General features: G+C 42.1%; 1 protein-coding gene across 1 annotated transcript in view; it reads left to right on the top strand.

Annotated features, from left to right (window-relative positions):
* The window catches only part of LOC114547607 (bone morphogenetic protein 2), a 258058-nt gene that overhangs the window by 92443 nt on the left and 151171 nt on the right, over nt 1–14444 (top strand). The window contains exon 3 of the mRNA XM_028566873.1: nt 11153–11320. Within this exon, the coding sequence (XP_028422674.1) occupies nt 11153–11320 (168 nt within the window). The remainder of the gene's footprint in view (nt 1–11152; nt 11321–14444) is intronic.

The raw sequence follows: 14444 nt of genomic DNA, 5'->3' as shown, positions 1-14444 counted from the left end.
CTATTGATACGTGTTCACGGAGACGTTTTTGTCGGTTTTTACGTGGCGGACAACACGAAAATGTAAAGTAATGTATTTCAATGGGAAGCATATTTAGTGGCCACAGCACGAAAATGGTAGGGAGTGATATAAAAAGCCGAAAATCCGCGTAGGGAGGTTGGTCGGGGTGGTGGATGGGTCAAACGACACAGGACTTTCACCCGGGGCGAGCGGGGATCGCGTCCCGCGTGTGGTGCTTTGTTTGGCGTTTTGTCCCATGTGTTACTGTGGCGCGTCTCCCGGCATTTAAGGCGCCCTTTCCCCGTAAGGTTTTTCCTAAACCCAACCTCCGCCATCCCGTTTTTGTGGCGCCTCCCGGCTAATGGAGCGTCCTTTTTGGCCGCCTCTCGGTGTCCTTTCCCCGTTAAAAAAAAAAGAGAAAAACGTCTCCGTGAACACAAGAAAAATAACGTGAGATTTACACGTAAAAAACGAGAAAAACGTCTCCGTGAACACGTATCAATAGATTAAGAATAACGTTGACATTTACACGAACTGCCGTGAGACTGGGTTTTCTGGGCTGAAAAAATCTTGACAAAAAGACATTAGCCATGTCGGACTAATTTTGGCTCGCTCTTGTCTAATTTGAAAAGTTGACGTGACTTGGCACCTTCATCACCTACAGTATGGACATGATGCAAGTTGTGACCAGAGATGAATCCGTGGCGGTCTGAGGTGTAGTCTGCAGTGTTGCCAACTTGGCGACTTTTTCTGCTGGATTTAGCGATTCTTCAGACCCTCTTAGCAACTTTATTTCAGAAAATCTGACTTGCGACAAATTTAGTGACTTTAGACCATCAGGGGGAAAAGCAAGATAAACTATATTGTATGCAAAGGACACGCAATGGCGTCACTGATATGTAAATGACGTCATCTGGTGACTTTTAATTATTTTTGGGCTAGATAATTTTATTGGAAAAGAGTTGGCAACACTGGTAGTATGACTCGCTTAGGGAGCTTTCACACCTGCCTCCTTTAAATGTAAATGGACTGTATTTAACATAGTTAACCACAGCAACCATTCACCATTCACACACTGGTGGCCGATGCTGCTGTACAAGCTGCCACCTCCTCATCAGATAAACCTTTACACACATTTACACTCTGATGGCCCAGCATCATTTGGGCAGTCCCACTCGGATGCGTACTAAAAGCCCAAAAAGTGTACCGAGACCTGTCTTGAAGAGGTGGTCTCGGTACGCTTTCAGACAAACTCTGGAGCGGTTAGTTTGTGGTGAGAAGGTGATCTCAAATCGCCCTAACTATGTGTACTCCCCAACTCTGAGCTAAATGTCTCCTGTAGTAGCTTTGCAATCTGCGATGCGGAAGAACGGGAAAACTGTAGCAGATGGCAGTGTTTCTCTCACAGATATATACTGCGGTCACGCTCGCCGTCACTCGCATTTCTGTGGTCAAACCAGCCGCCGCTAAAGTTGGAGAGCAGAGCGAAGTCTCTGTGACTATCTGATTATTTAAATGAACAGAGCTGGTTTGACCATGGAGATGCAAGAAATATGCTCTGGTCCAGAACACCGGGCCTTCTTCCTGTATTAACTTTCTTGCTCCCACCCCAGACGCATCTGACCAATAAGCGGAGTGAACATTCTTGCATGGTTTGCAATGATGCATATTGGTACGTTTGGATTTTTCCAGATGTGGAACTGATTCGGACAAGAGGACACAAACTATAGGTGTGAAAATGACGTATCGAAAAGACAAAACTATTTTTTGTAGTCTAATTCCAGCATAATAGTCACCGGCTTGTAACATTTTGAAATGGTGAGAGTTGAAAGTCTTGGTTATAGAGTCTTAATACGATAAAGCAGTTATATAATAGAGAACCAAGAAGCTGTTGACCACAATGATCAGCTTTAACTCCATTTTTTTCAAGTACTTCAAATAGTTGGAGTTGGAATAGAACATGAAAATTACAAATCACAGCTGGTTGTTTCTAGGTTTTTGCTCCTCAGCATCAGGGGACGTTTGAATGAAGTGAATTCATCTCAACTTCTTACTTACTTTGACTCTTGAGTAGGGCTGCTCGATTATGGAAAAAAAAGATAATCACGATTATTCCGGTCAGTATTGAAATCACGATAATTTAACACAATTACTCGTTGACTTCTGGAAAGATGTTGCAATAATTGAACTTAAAAAACAGTGGAAGAAGTTAAATAAATCAACAGTAAAAAACACATACAACTGTGAAATTTGCCTTAATACTTTTCCTATTTAAACTAGATGTATTTCAAAATAAAATAAAGAGTTTACTTGCAAAACGTAATGAGCTAAATAATTGTCTTTCTCGATTATTCTGTTTTTGTGATCATTAGGAGCCGAAATCATAATCACGATTACATTTTTATTCATTGCACAGCCCTACTCTTGAGTCTTTTGGAGCATGTTTTTGAGGTTCAACTAATCGGTTTGCTGCTTTTAAAGACACACTTGTGCTCAATGTGCACAAATATTTTCGAGAATGAGTTTCAGGATTACTATCAGAGGCCTTAGCTTTTTTTCTTTGTATGGGTACGATAAGGTTAAATCTGAGATATTATGAAGAAGAAGCATACGGAAGTAAGTCAAAAAGCTCTTTCTGAGCTTGGCAGTGGATATGCGTAACCATCTCGTAATGCCATAATGGCCTTTGTGGGCATTCTTTGCTATCATTATGGTTACTGTGTGCTGTCTAGTGCTGTCAGTGTTTCAGGACACGGCCACATCAGAGCTGTTCACATAATCACAGCCTCTCTGGGCATTATCGCCACGTTAAACAACACCTCCACAACTCTGCGTCTAATTCTAGCTCTCAACCTAACTGCAACCCTAAATCATTTTATTTAGATAAATATGGACTATTTGCTCTTGGACCGTGTCCTGAATTTTCATATGTTCCTGAATTAGTAAGCGAGTGTTGCAATGGTATTACTCATCAGTTTTTTTCTTGCCAGTGGAACCAAGTTGTCAGTAAAAAAAAAAAGTGCCGATCTCAGTTATATTTGCTCTCTCTACAGTAGCGCCACAGGAGCTGCTGTGAAAGCAAGCCTCTGTCTAATCAGGAGAGAATATTCTGGATCACTTAGCTTTAATATTCCATCTGCCAGCAGTGCAGTGAAAAGGGATGCTATGGTCAGAGGAATCCCCTCAGGACTCATGATGCTTCTGTCTGATTAATGAGGACATTTAGATTGCAGCAATTGCTGCCATTTGCTTATTAGTAAAGCATAAAAGTTCAGATTCAAGTTCACGTCAATGTTCTTTTAATGATAACCACAATCTACCGGGCACAATAGTATGAAACGCAGTGGGATGTAAGTGGGTGTAAAACACCAGAGGATCATCATTTCTCCAGGCTAAGCCTTGTATATTTTTTTTTCTGAAATGACTGCATATTTCATGCTTTTCAGAGCGGTTTTACAGCTTAATACTGATTGTGGCTTTTTTTTTAAATGCTCCCCCCCCAAATATGAATGTGTACTTTCCAGGTCATGTATATTATCGTGGGTTCCATTGAAAAGAAGAAAAAAATGAGGAAAAGGAGCCACATTCATCAGAAGAAAATAACATCCATAACTCAAGTCACATTTTCATTATTTACAGAACAGAAATCAGAGTTGTTCTGTGGAACAAGGTGCACCATACATGTCCAATGAAATACAGGAAAAGGCAACTAAAAATAACTGCGAAACCAAATCATAATATTTGCTCGGGGCACTGTACTTGCACATACGCGTGACTGGCTGACACAAGGAAAATAGACAAGGATGATTTTTAGAATTATTTTCATAAGACCCCACTCTATTTCCCGTGAAAATATTATATGGAGTGCACGTAGGTGAGGACATGAAGTGGGAGTGGGGAGCAGGAGGTACGGTATATGTGGAAGTTTGTTGAAGAAGTTGGAGACATTCATAGTGTGTCTCAATTCGGATACTTCTTTTGAGTGCACTTACATGTAGTACACTGTGTACTACATGTGTGTATGAGCAATGGTGGCCTATAGGTGAGAGAAGCGAGCTTGTGACAGGGAGGTCGTTGGTTCAATACCCAGGACGAGAGGATTTGGGTGGGGAAGTGGAAGCTTGTCCCTCCCTCATTACCACCACTGAGGTGCCCTTGAGCAAGGCCCTTAACCCTAGCCTGGCTCCGTACTTCCGCTCAATTTTCATTTTCCTTCAGTACATGGTCTGGGTTTGCGGTATATTCGCGGGTTTTCTCCGGGCGAATCTTTGGCGATCTAATCAGCGAACAGAGGGAGTGGCTGAGAACGATGGCGTTGAGGTCATGCGCTAGTTAGAGTTGTAATTCCGTAATGGCGGCGGAGAAAGATGCGAGCGAAGCCATTCGGTCCGTTGTAACAACGTTGCCCCTGAGCAAGACCAATCTTTGCTGAGTTGTGTTTCGGTTCGGGAAAAATTAGATTTTCCAGCTTGCTCCGTTAGTGGTGAAGGAGTTGGCTAAGGCTAACACTAGCGATGCTAAGCTGACGTCATGGCCAAATGTTAGCGATTGGTTATGGCAGATCCAGAGTGGCTCTGGACAGATCCAATAGTTTTAAACTTCAACAGAGTACCCGCCTTCAAGGAAGTTAACACTTGTCAATGGAGAGAGGCCAGACTCTCTGTACAAATGAAATGTACCACAGTCTGGTAGGACCAGGCTACAAAAAAAGCTGCTTAGTGGCCAGCAGATCAGTATGGTTGTAGCTTCCAGGTATGAATGTGTAACTGTGTGAATGTGACCGGTCGAATTTGTCCTCAATCATCTTACCTGGATAAATGTTAAATATTTAGGTTATATAAATGAAATAAATAAATGTACTCACTTATGTAGTGCTTACATTTCGACAGGGTGGTGTTGTCTCAAATCGCGCACCCCGCCATTATGCACTGATTGGCAATGACTCTTCTTCTTCTGTCTAATTGAAAATTGCAGCCGGGCGGAACATTACCGCCCCCTATTGTCGTCTGCCAAAACTTAATACCGGCTTGTTTTCTTACTAACTGACGGCAGTCAAAATTAGCACCATCTACTAACCAAATGCTGTTAAAATACGCAAGTGGCTGGTAGATTTGCATCACTCATCAGCCAAAAAAAACCAATGGTAATCTATTGAGTGGCTGGTGAAATGTGAAGATTCAGTAGCCATTTGGCTGGTGGACGAAATAATACATGTTTAACCCTGCACATTGTATGTACTGCATATATTAAATTTTTGTAGTTTGTGTCTTGCCTTTTCAATAATAACTGCTGCAGCTTCCTCACCCGCCTTATTCACAAGTTTAAATATATGTTGGTGGTCCCGTAGCCTCCGCTCCTTATCAAAGACGTCAAACGTGTAGTGCGAGTATTGTCCAGCGTTACAAACTCATTGTTTTGACCGTTTCGAAAATTTCCGACACCACTTGAATGCAGCAAAAATGCCCTATCTCACAATGTTAACGGAAGTGACAAATACTGTAGTTTGCATATGTGCCCAGTGATTTTTTTTTCCTTGGCCCATGCTTTACCCTTCCACCAACTTTCATGAAATTTGGGCCAGTAGTTTTTCCGTAATACTGCTCACAGACAGACAAACCGAGCCGAGAACATGACCTCCTTGCCTAAGGTAAAAATATGTGTATAAAAAAAGTGTCCATTTGTATATCATTAAACATGATTACAGCTATGTTATACTGCCTTAGTAGTCACTCATTAACGTCAGTTCATGGCGTATAAATGTTAATGTTCATACGCCAGTTACAGATACTTCATAGGGGAAGTTATAGCTGTTGACAAATTAAACACTTCAAATCAGTTTACCACAGTGTAACAAAGATAAACAGACAACAGATAAATATTTTAAACTGTTTATGTATAGCTTCTAAGTGCAAAATAGGGGCAGTTAAAGTGGAGTATGACATCTAATTACCACAGAGTAATGGAAATGTATCGCTACAAAAATATTTAGGTTTTTAATGCACATTGAGGCTGTCCACCATACTTGAGGAGCAAATAGCCCCCGATCTGACAATGGCTGAGTCCGTGGTGTCGACAGCTATATTACAGTCATTTTTGGGCTATGGGGCATTCAAAGCTGTCTACATATTTTGACCATTGCAAAGGCCGCACTGCAGACCCAAGCTATCAGCCATGTTTATAAAACAGCACGTACCTGGCAGGCAGCGCTGCCATTCATCCTGACAACTCGGCCGGGACAAGACTGATGGAGTGCCGACAGGGTGGATGGATGGGCGCGGAGGGAAGGAAGGAAGGAAAGAAAGAAAGACGGAAGGTGTGGAGGCTGGCACTGCCAGATGGGTGGAGGAGAGGAGAAGGAGAAAGGTGTGTAAACTGGCAGCGGACGGACAGATGGTGAATGTGGGGTTTGCGCAAGGTGTGCAGGGTCAGTAAAGGAGAGTATAATGGGGGTGTAGGTTGACGGTGATGGTCGTCCTGCGCGCCTCAGGCCTCCCCTGCTCCAATGATAACTTGCGGTTTTCAAAGTGTTCCTCGGAGCCACAAAGAGGCCTAAGAAATGGCTGGCGCTTGGCAAGTGGTGGACTGTTCCATCACAAACCGGGAACCTGGGACCCTCGTTCTTGGAGAAGGAAATGTCTCTAAAACCGTACCCCCCCTCCTACCCCAGTTTACTCTGGCAGCGCTGTGGAAACCAAGACATTTTATATGCATTGCTTTAACATCGACTTTTGGAAACGGAGCAGATGATGGACGAGGGCGGAAAGCCACCTGCTGGTAAAAGGAACACCGGGCTTGTAAACGGCGCACATTGCCCTTCATTTGTGACTTGTTATACCAATTAAAGGATTTGGGAATCAATTAGGTGAGTTCAGTTGCGGGAGTGTTCTCAATCGGCCGCTCTTTCGTTCCGTTTTGATCCCAGCGAGGCCGTAACCTGCGTCTCTGGTTTTTGCTGCAAAACGGTCCAGAACATGACATACACACCACAGATCACAAATACAGGTCCAGGTCAGGTCCTCCCTTTCGTCAAAGTCAATCTGTAACAATGATCTTTGTCGAACACTTTCAACTTCCTGTCTGTGCTATCATTTTCCTTAACCCCTCCGCCCCTCGGTATCACCGCCATCTCCCTCGTCTCCTCCCTCCCCCGCTTTCCCCTCCTTCATACTCTAACCTAATCCGTCCTAAGTGTTTACAGACCACTCGGTTTTTCAAAAGGGGGTCAGCTGGTCTTTCTCAAACAAGCCCATCTGAAACAGATGAATGGCGCTGGTAGCACTAGAGTTTAGAGAAGCATGTTTAGTGTAGGTTTGGTAGACTGAAACCTGTGCTGGTCAAATTAGAGTTCAGAAAATGGGCAGTGAATGCATTTTTCATCCTTTAAAAAAAAACTTAGCAAATATTGCGTTGTTTTATGAAATCTGCATTCTAACATACTCACAGAGGCAACATCCTGATGTTAACAATGTATGACATGCAGGTTTAGTATGTTAGCATGCTAACATTTGCTAATTAGCACTAAATACAAAGTATTGCTGAGGGTGATTAAAGGAAATGCCATTAGTTTTGACGGTATTTGGTTACAAACCAAGTTTACCTGATGGTCAGGATTGGTCGGCTATCCAAAGCTATTAAAATGTGCCTGTGAAGAACCAGAATGTCCAAATGTTATGAAATTAATTATACCTCATGGTGGTGACAAAGGAAAGGTCAGTGGATCCCTGAAGTCACTGAGGTTCATCCTCTGGGGGACCATATATGGTCAAAATGTACCTCCAATCCATTTAGTAGATGTTGCGATGTTTCACTGGATAATTCACAAACTTTACCTTCTGGTAGCTTTCTGTGAAAAGTTATCCGTCATCATCAGAGGATCATCTGTCATTAGGATTCATCCTCTGAGGACTGCGAACGTCTGTACAGACGTTGATGTTAATCCATCTAATAAATTTCATGAGATATGAAGACTTTCCCATGGAATGAACCTGCATTCTTAAATATGTTTCAAGGGAAAACCCTATTTTCCAGCGACCGGCGCACTTTGTGAAACGGTCAATTTAAACACGTGGCTAACATTGTGAAGTGGAAAAAAACGACTTGTTTAGGTTTAGAAAAAAGTCGCAGTTTCACGGTCACGTGGGTGAAAAGTCCCGTGTCTGTTTGACCCCTTCATTTACCCCAATCTCTCCATGGGCCAACTTCGATTAGAAACATATTTGTTGGATAAAATAGCCATCATCTAACATATAAAATCCATAGGACAGGTGTTTCAAATCACTGAGTTCACCAGGCAATCAATGTGAACATAGATATAGATGCTGGACCCATGGGTGGAAGACGCTAAGATGCTCCCTAGAATTTGAAATAACGAGATTTCATCCGAGTTATTAGTAATGTGGCTTCCATTGAGATGTCTACCCGCGAGGCCAGCGCCTTAACAAAATAGATGTGCATATTTCTTTAGCCATTTAAGAAAAAATAATTAAACATGACACAAGGGGGACAAAGGTCAAACGATAGGTTTGGGAGTGGGGTTAAAAGCAGGGAGGAGTGAGAAAGTGGTGGATCACACAAGCAAACAAGAAACATAAGGTGAGAAAGGTTACGTGAGGGAGAGTGAGATAGAGAAAGTGGGGTCCAAAGAAAGAGGTAGGGGGTGGTGTGTGTGTGTGTGTGTGAGTGTGAGTGTTGAACTTGTGGAGCAATGTATGTTTTTCTGTCAGATCCGTGGATAAATTCTGGGACAGCGAGAAGGGAGGAAACGGATCGTCGGTGGGATGGGACAAGATTAAACGGACAAGTGTGGAATCTGGGGGGTCAAGGCTAAGATTTAGGTCATTACCCTTGAACGTAGATCACAGGAATGTCTTTTGGCCTGTGGGGGTTGTCTCTACATTTGCGTGTGCTTGACAGTGAGAAAGGAGGACACACACACACATTAAAGTATTGTGGGAAGCAAAGTCGAGATTTTTCATGCCTTGCCTAGGTACACAAACTTTGCTTGATTGACTCTCATTTGAACCGAACGCTTCGACACACACACACACACACACACACACACACACACACACACACACACACACACACACACACACACGTGCAGAGATACGTATGAGCTCAACTAACAGACATACACACATTTGGTCAAATTCCTACACAGCCAAAAGCTCCCACATAGTCAAATTCTTTGCATTAAGACAAAGCTGTCTTATGTAAACGCATCAAACAAAGCCCAGAGCGCCGTCTCTGTCGGTGTTTATTTTTAGAGGACAAGAATTACTCAGACATGTTTGAGAAGCCCTACATTCAATCACCCTGCCATCTGACGCCAACTCCCCCTCTGCTGCATCTGTCCTTATCTACAATATCTCTCTTTTTTTACAAAAAAATGACAGTCTTCCGCCACTCCTTTCATCTCGGTATCGAGATCATTGGACTCTACCTAACTGGCATAAATCAGCTGGTGGCCTCCTAGACACTGTGCACACACATCCATGCATTACAAAAAAAACCTAAACTCTCTTTTCCAGTTTACCTCTCGGCCCCACCAGGCACAGCAGTGTAATTTATGAGCTGTAATTATGGAGGTGTCAAAGAAACAGAAACAGTCCTGCTCCATGTTGTGGTCAGGACTTCCTGTTTTTTGCCCTCCCCTGACCTTGTTGGTTGACCTATTTCTCTTTAATTAAAGTAACATTGTGTAAGAATTGGTATTTTGGGGGGAATTTGGTGCCTTGTTATATCATAATGCAATTTTCTTCTACACCGTTGTCATAAATATGGACAGCTGTACACGTGCATTTGTCATAACTACATTACTCATCTACTACTATTACTTTTATCTAAACACTTAGTATTACTTATATATTACTAGTGAGTCGACAACTTTGCTAAGACAGCCAAACAACAAGCAAGCGCAACAAAACAAGCCAGCGAATATCACTGACCAGTCCAGCAGCAACATGGCCAGCTCGCCGCCCGTCTTGCAACCTTTTTTATTTAGCGAAGTTCTCGCCAACGACTAAAAGCCAGTCTGAAATTAATTCATGATGTTCACCCTTCACCATACCTAGAGACTGACATGGGGTACTTTCCATAAGATCATCTCAATGCAAATCAAACCAGCTATGTGTTATGTGATGATGTGGGGCTATTTTAATTCCAAAGGCCAAGGGAACTTTATCAAGATGCATTGGATCCTGGATCCATGAAATAACTGGCCTTGAAAAATAAAAACCTGCCTGCCTCTATGGGAATTTAACAAAGGGGAGTGTATACTTATGCCCCCTGTATTTTAAGGAAGAACATTTATTTATTTACGATACATTATTCATTCACAAATAAAATTGGTGTCCTTAAAGGTTGGATTTTTTCCAATTTTTTTTGAATTAAGGCATTGAGATCAATTTCCAAAAGATGATTTTTTTTTCTTCCTCTTTTTAGTCAACTTAAGCATGGGTTCATAAAGTTATGAGCACCACTGTATAATGTATATCAAGCAAAAAGTAACGTAAAGAATGAATGAAGCTCCCCCATGACATTGCGAGTAGTGGTAGTGTCCAATTAGGCCACTTCCCTTATTAAGCAGCTCTTGCTCCAGGTGCCACCATTTTGCCCAGCAGACTGCATGGAACCATCTTTGATTGTGGAAGCTCCAAAATTGGTGAGCTTAAAAGAAATAAGGGTTATAAATAGGAAACAGACAATAAAAACTTAACTAAATGCGCTAGAAAAAAACACTTTGGTACTGTCAATAAATAAGGTATATACTGTATGTGAAACAAAAACGTGTGTCCAGTAAATTATTTGTAGTCATAAAATTATTGAAACAAAAGCATGGATGTATAACGCGTCTGATAAATTATACGGACCAATCTTAAGAAAAAAAGAACTATGAGCCAAAGAAAATAAAGTGTGAGTGCAAGAGGTTACCACTTTATACCACTTTTGTGTGACAATTACACATTCGGAATACAAATGGCAAAAATGCATACTTGTGGTATCAAGATGATCTTTGATAAAAGTGTCCTCCCCAGACAAATGTGATGTTTCCATGTGTCCACATTGATGTTGAAAACGGATGTCAGTAAGGCAAACTTGACTCCAAAACCCTTTTCTCTCTCTTGTTATTTCTCTGAACGTGCTTTCTCAGTCGCATGGCGAACACAGCCCAATGAGCCAGAACCCAGAATCCTCCCGGGGGTCACTGTCGGCATGGAGATCAGGATCACAGACCGGCCACTGACACAGCCAATTACAAACCAGGTCTTGCAGAAGGATGGCATTGGAGAGGAACATCAAACAGTGGCTGAATGGTCAGGTTGGTGCTGATTTTGAAAATATGAAGTACCCTCTTGCTGCTGTTTAGACCCATCAGTATCTGAAGTGGTCTACAGGACATTTAATTTATGCATCTGTGTAGCCACATGGGTCTGGGTGACGTAAATGTTGTCATGTTCTTGTGGGTTATGTGTGTGGAACATATATGCATACACAGATGCCCTATGTGTCCGTTCTAGAGTACTTATCAGGGCCTTTTACAGTACAATGCAATCCGCTAGTGCCAAGTTGGTTAGAGGTTCCAAGCTGGAGAGTCTGTGCAGGGCATTTGAGCAACTCATTTACAGGATGGTGGAGTGATGCTTAAAGGTAAGGTCTGTCTGTTTGCTGATGAATGGGACTGGACGATGAAAAAGGTCCACCCTAAGGAGCACTGTTATAAAACTCTCCAAGGTCTTTGAATTCCACAAGAATACATCTTTATGTTTTGGCCAATCAGAATCAGCTTTATTGGCCAAGTAAGTGTGTACAAAATAAGGAATTTGACTTGAGGCAGTATATACAGTGTACCTATGTTCATATGAAATTGACATGTAAAAAATATATACCATAAACAGGCACAGTCAAGTACAGTGGATGTTTGGTGCAACAGGGTTATTTACACTATATAGGATATGTTAACTGTTCATCAGAGTGATGGCCTGCGGAAGGAAAATGTTCTAGTGTCTGGTTTTGGCGTTCAGTGATCTGTGGCGCCTACCAGAGGCGAGAAGTTTGAATAGATTGTGTCCGTGGTGTGATGGGTCTGTAGTGATCAGATGTTACCTGCCTGTTTCCTGACTTTGGAGTTGTATAAGTCCTAAATGGAGGGCAGCCTGGCACAAATGATTATTTTTTTTTTTTTCCCAGAAAATGCATCTACTTTTAGACATAAAGGCCCATTACATTTCCTGAATAGCTCATTTACTTTGGATGCATTTAGTTTCTATTAACACAATTAACATTGGGCTTGAGCTACAAACTAAACCAAAGAGAGATTATTCACACACAAAGTGTGTTGGAAATTATGGCTGGGTATATATATATTTTTATTTTTTTTATTTTTCAGATACAAGTTTCTGTTGGCAAAAATATACTTTGTCTAAAGCCTTGCTTTAAAGAACATTAACATGGTCTCTATGAAACCCAATTTTGGGGCCCGCTGGTCACCCAGTATTTACAGAGCCAACCATGAATCACAAGGGGGGTTTCAAAGGTTCAAGACAAGCTGGGGACTTTGGTTGCATGTTGTTCCCCTTATTTCCTGTAACTCACTCTTTTGGCTACTGTCAATGAAAAAGAGATAAAATAGCCCTAAAAACAACTGTAAGTTAACAAAGGAAACCAAACTCCTTGAAATGTTCAGTGTTGGCTAAGAAAACACAGCTGTACAAAATCGACATCTATGAAATAGTCTCTTTTAGTCAACACAAAGGAGAATTGAGATCCGATGCTCGATTGGAAGTTGCACAGAATCAAAGAGTGCCTATCCGGGTTGTGAGAGAAATGGCATGATGTTCTTGAGACAAGAACAGATGCCCTAATAAATGGAGACTTGTATAACATTCTACTGGCTACCTGTCACGGCCTACAGCAACAGTTGTCTGGTCCAAACCTTCACATGGATCATCACTTTGGCTTTCATTGTTTTTCTTTCTGTCTGTGGTGAGACGCCACGCTGCGTGGGGGGTGGCGAGAGCTTCATCACTGTTTACCTTCTCCATGCTTGGACTATACTAAAGCTGTGTGTGGGCCAGACCCCCGCTGAGCCTGGCCGTGGAACTACTGTCAGCAGTGTGAACAACACCAATATCACCTCCCGCTGTACGGACAGGTTCCGCACCATTATCTGGCTGACTTGCTAACCAGGATTTGTCGTGCGTAAGCCGTTAAAAAGCCTGTGGAGCTTGCCGATTGGTAGATACTTTTATCGTCGGCACCATGAGCGTACACAGATGTAACCCGTGCAGTTGTCGCACATCGTGTGTAAGGTGGCTCTTCATTTTTGCTTTGGCTCGCACAGCTTTGATGTTGCTCTCTGCTGTTGCTCACCTGTTTTAATCCACTCCTTGTTTTCCATCTCAGTTGAAGTGAAGTAAGGGTCAATGCCAGACGAGGTGTCCAATAGACCTTTTTCACGGCAGACATGTTGACATGTCATAGTAGGAAAAGCACAGGTGCCTTCAAAACCAATAACGATGGCTGCATTCCACTTAGAGGCCCTGGTATTGTGCATGCTGACTCACTGAAATAGCTCACTGGGACACTTGATGGAATTGAGCCATCGTTAAGGTTATCAGTTTCAGCTGTGCTTTTCCTACTATGACAAGTCAAAATGTCTGCTGTGAAAAAAAGGTCCCTTGTCAGGGAAACAACTGACGACGTGAACCGTCCGACCCGCAACATATTTCCTGTTCAAACATGGTGTGTCAAGAGGTTTTCCAGCCTAACCAACTTCCTTGATAACTCACAAAGAATACAAACACTGACCAGCCATTATAAGTACAGTAGGGTTTGGGTTGGTCAAATCCCGTGTTGACACTGTGGAAATGACAGAAAAGAGTAGGTGACGAGCCATTCGAAGCATCTGAGATACTGTACCCAGAGGATGCCTAAAGTCTGTGTTTATTACATCCTATTCACCTTATTCCCTGATATGGGCAGTATTAGGATCTTTACAGTAAATCCATCCTTTTACAGTAGCCAGCTCTTGCATTCGGTTAGTTAAAGGTCCCTCATCGTGCTCATTTTCAGGTTCATACTTGTATTTGGGTTTCTACTAAAACATGTATACATGCATTAATGGTAAAAAAAAAAAAAAGTCTTTTTCTCATGCTGAATATACCTGTATTTACTAGCTGTCTGAAACGGCCCGTTTTAGCGCCTGTCTCCTGTCTCTGTCCAAAATGCCTGAATTTGCAGAAGCTTTTGTAAAATTGATTTCATTTGTATTTTTGTTGCAATGAAGTTGCGAGAGACAGTGAAAATTGCAAAACAAATGTTGTGATTTTGTTTTTGGTATACTTCTTAAATAATAATTTAATTTAATAAAAGGAAACTTGTTTTGGGGAGAATAAAGAGTTTTCCTAGTAACCTTACCAAAATGTCTCAGGATGCTGCAAATG

This window comes from Perca flavescens, chromosome 21 (assembly GCF_004354835.1).
Source record: "Perca flavescens isolate YP-PL-M2 chromosome 21, PFLA_1.0, whole genome shotgun sequence".
Taxonomy (NCBI): Eukaryota; Metazoa; Chordata; class Actinopteri; order Perciformes; family Percidae; genus Perca; species Perca flavescens.
This window is presented reverse-complemented; position numbering and strand designations above follow the sequence as displayed.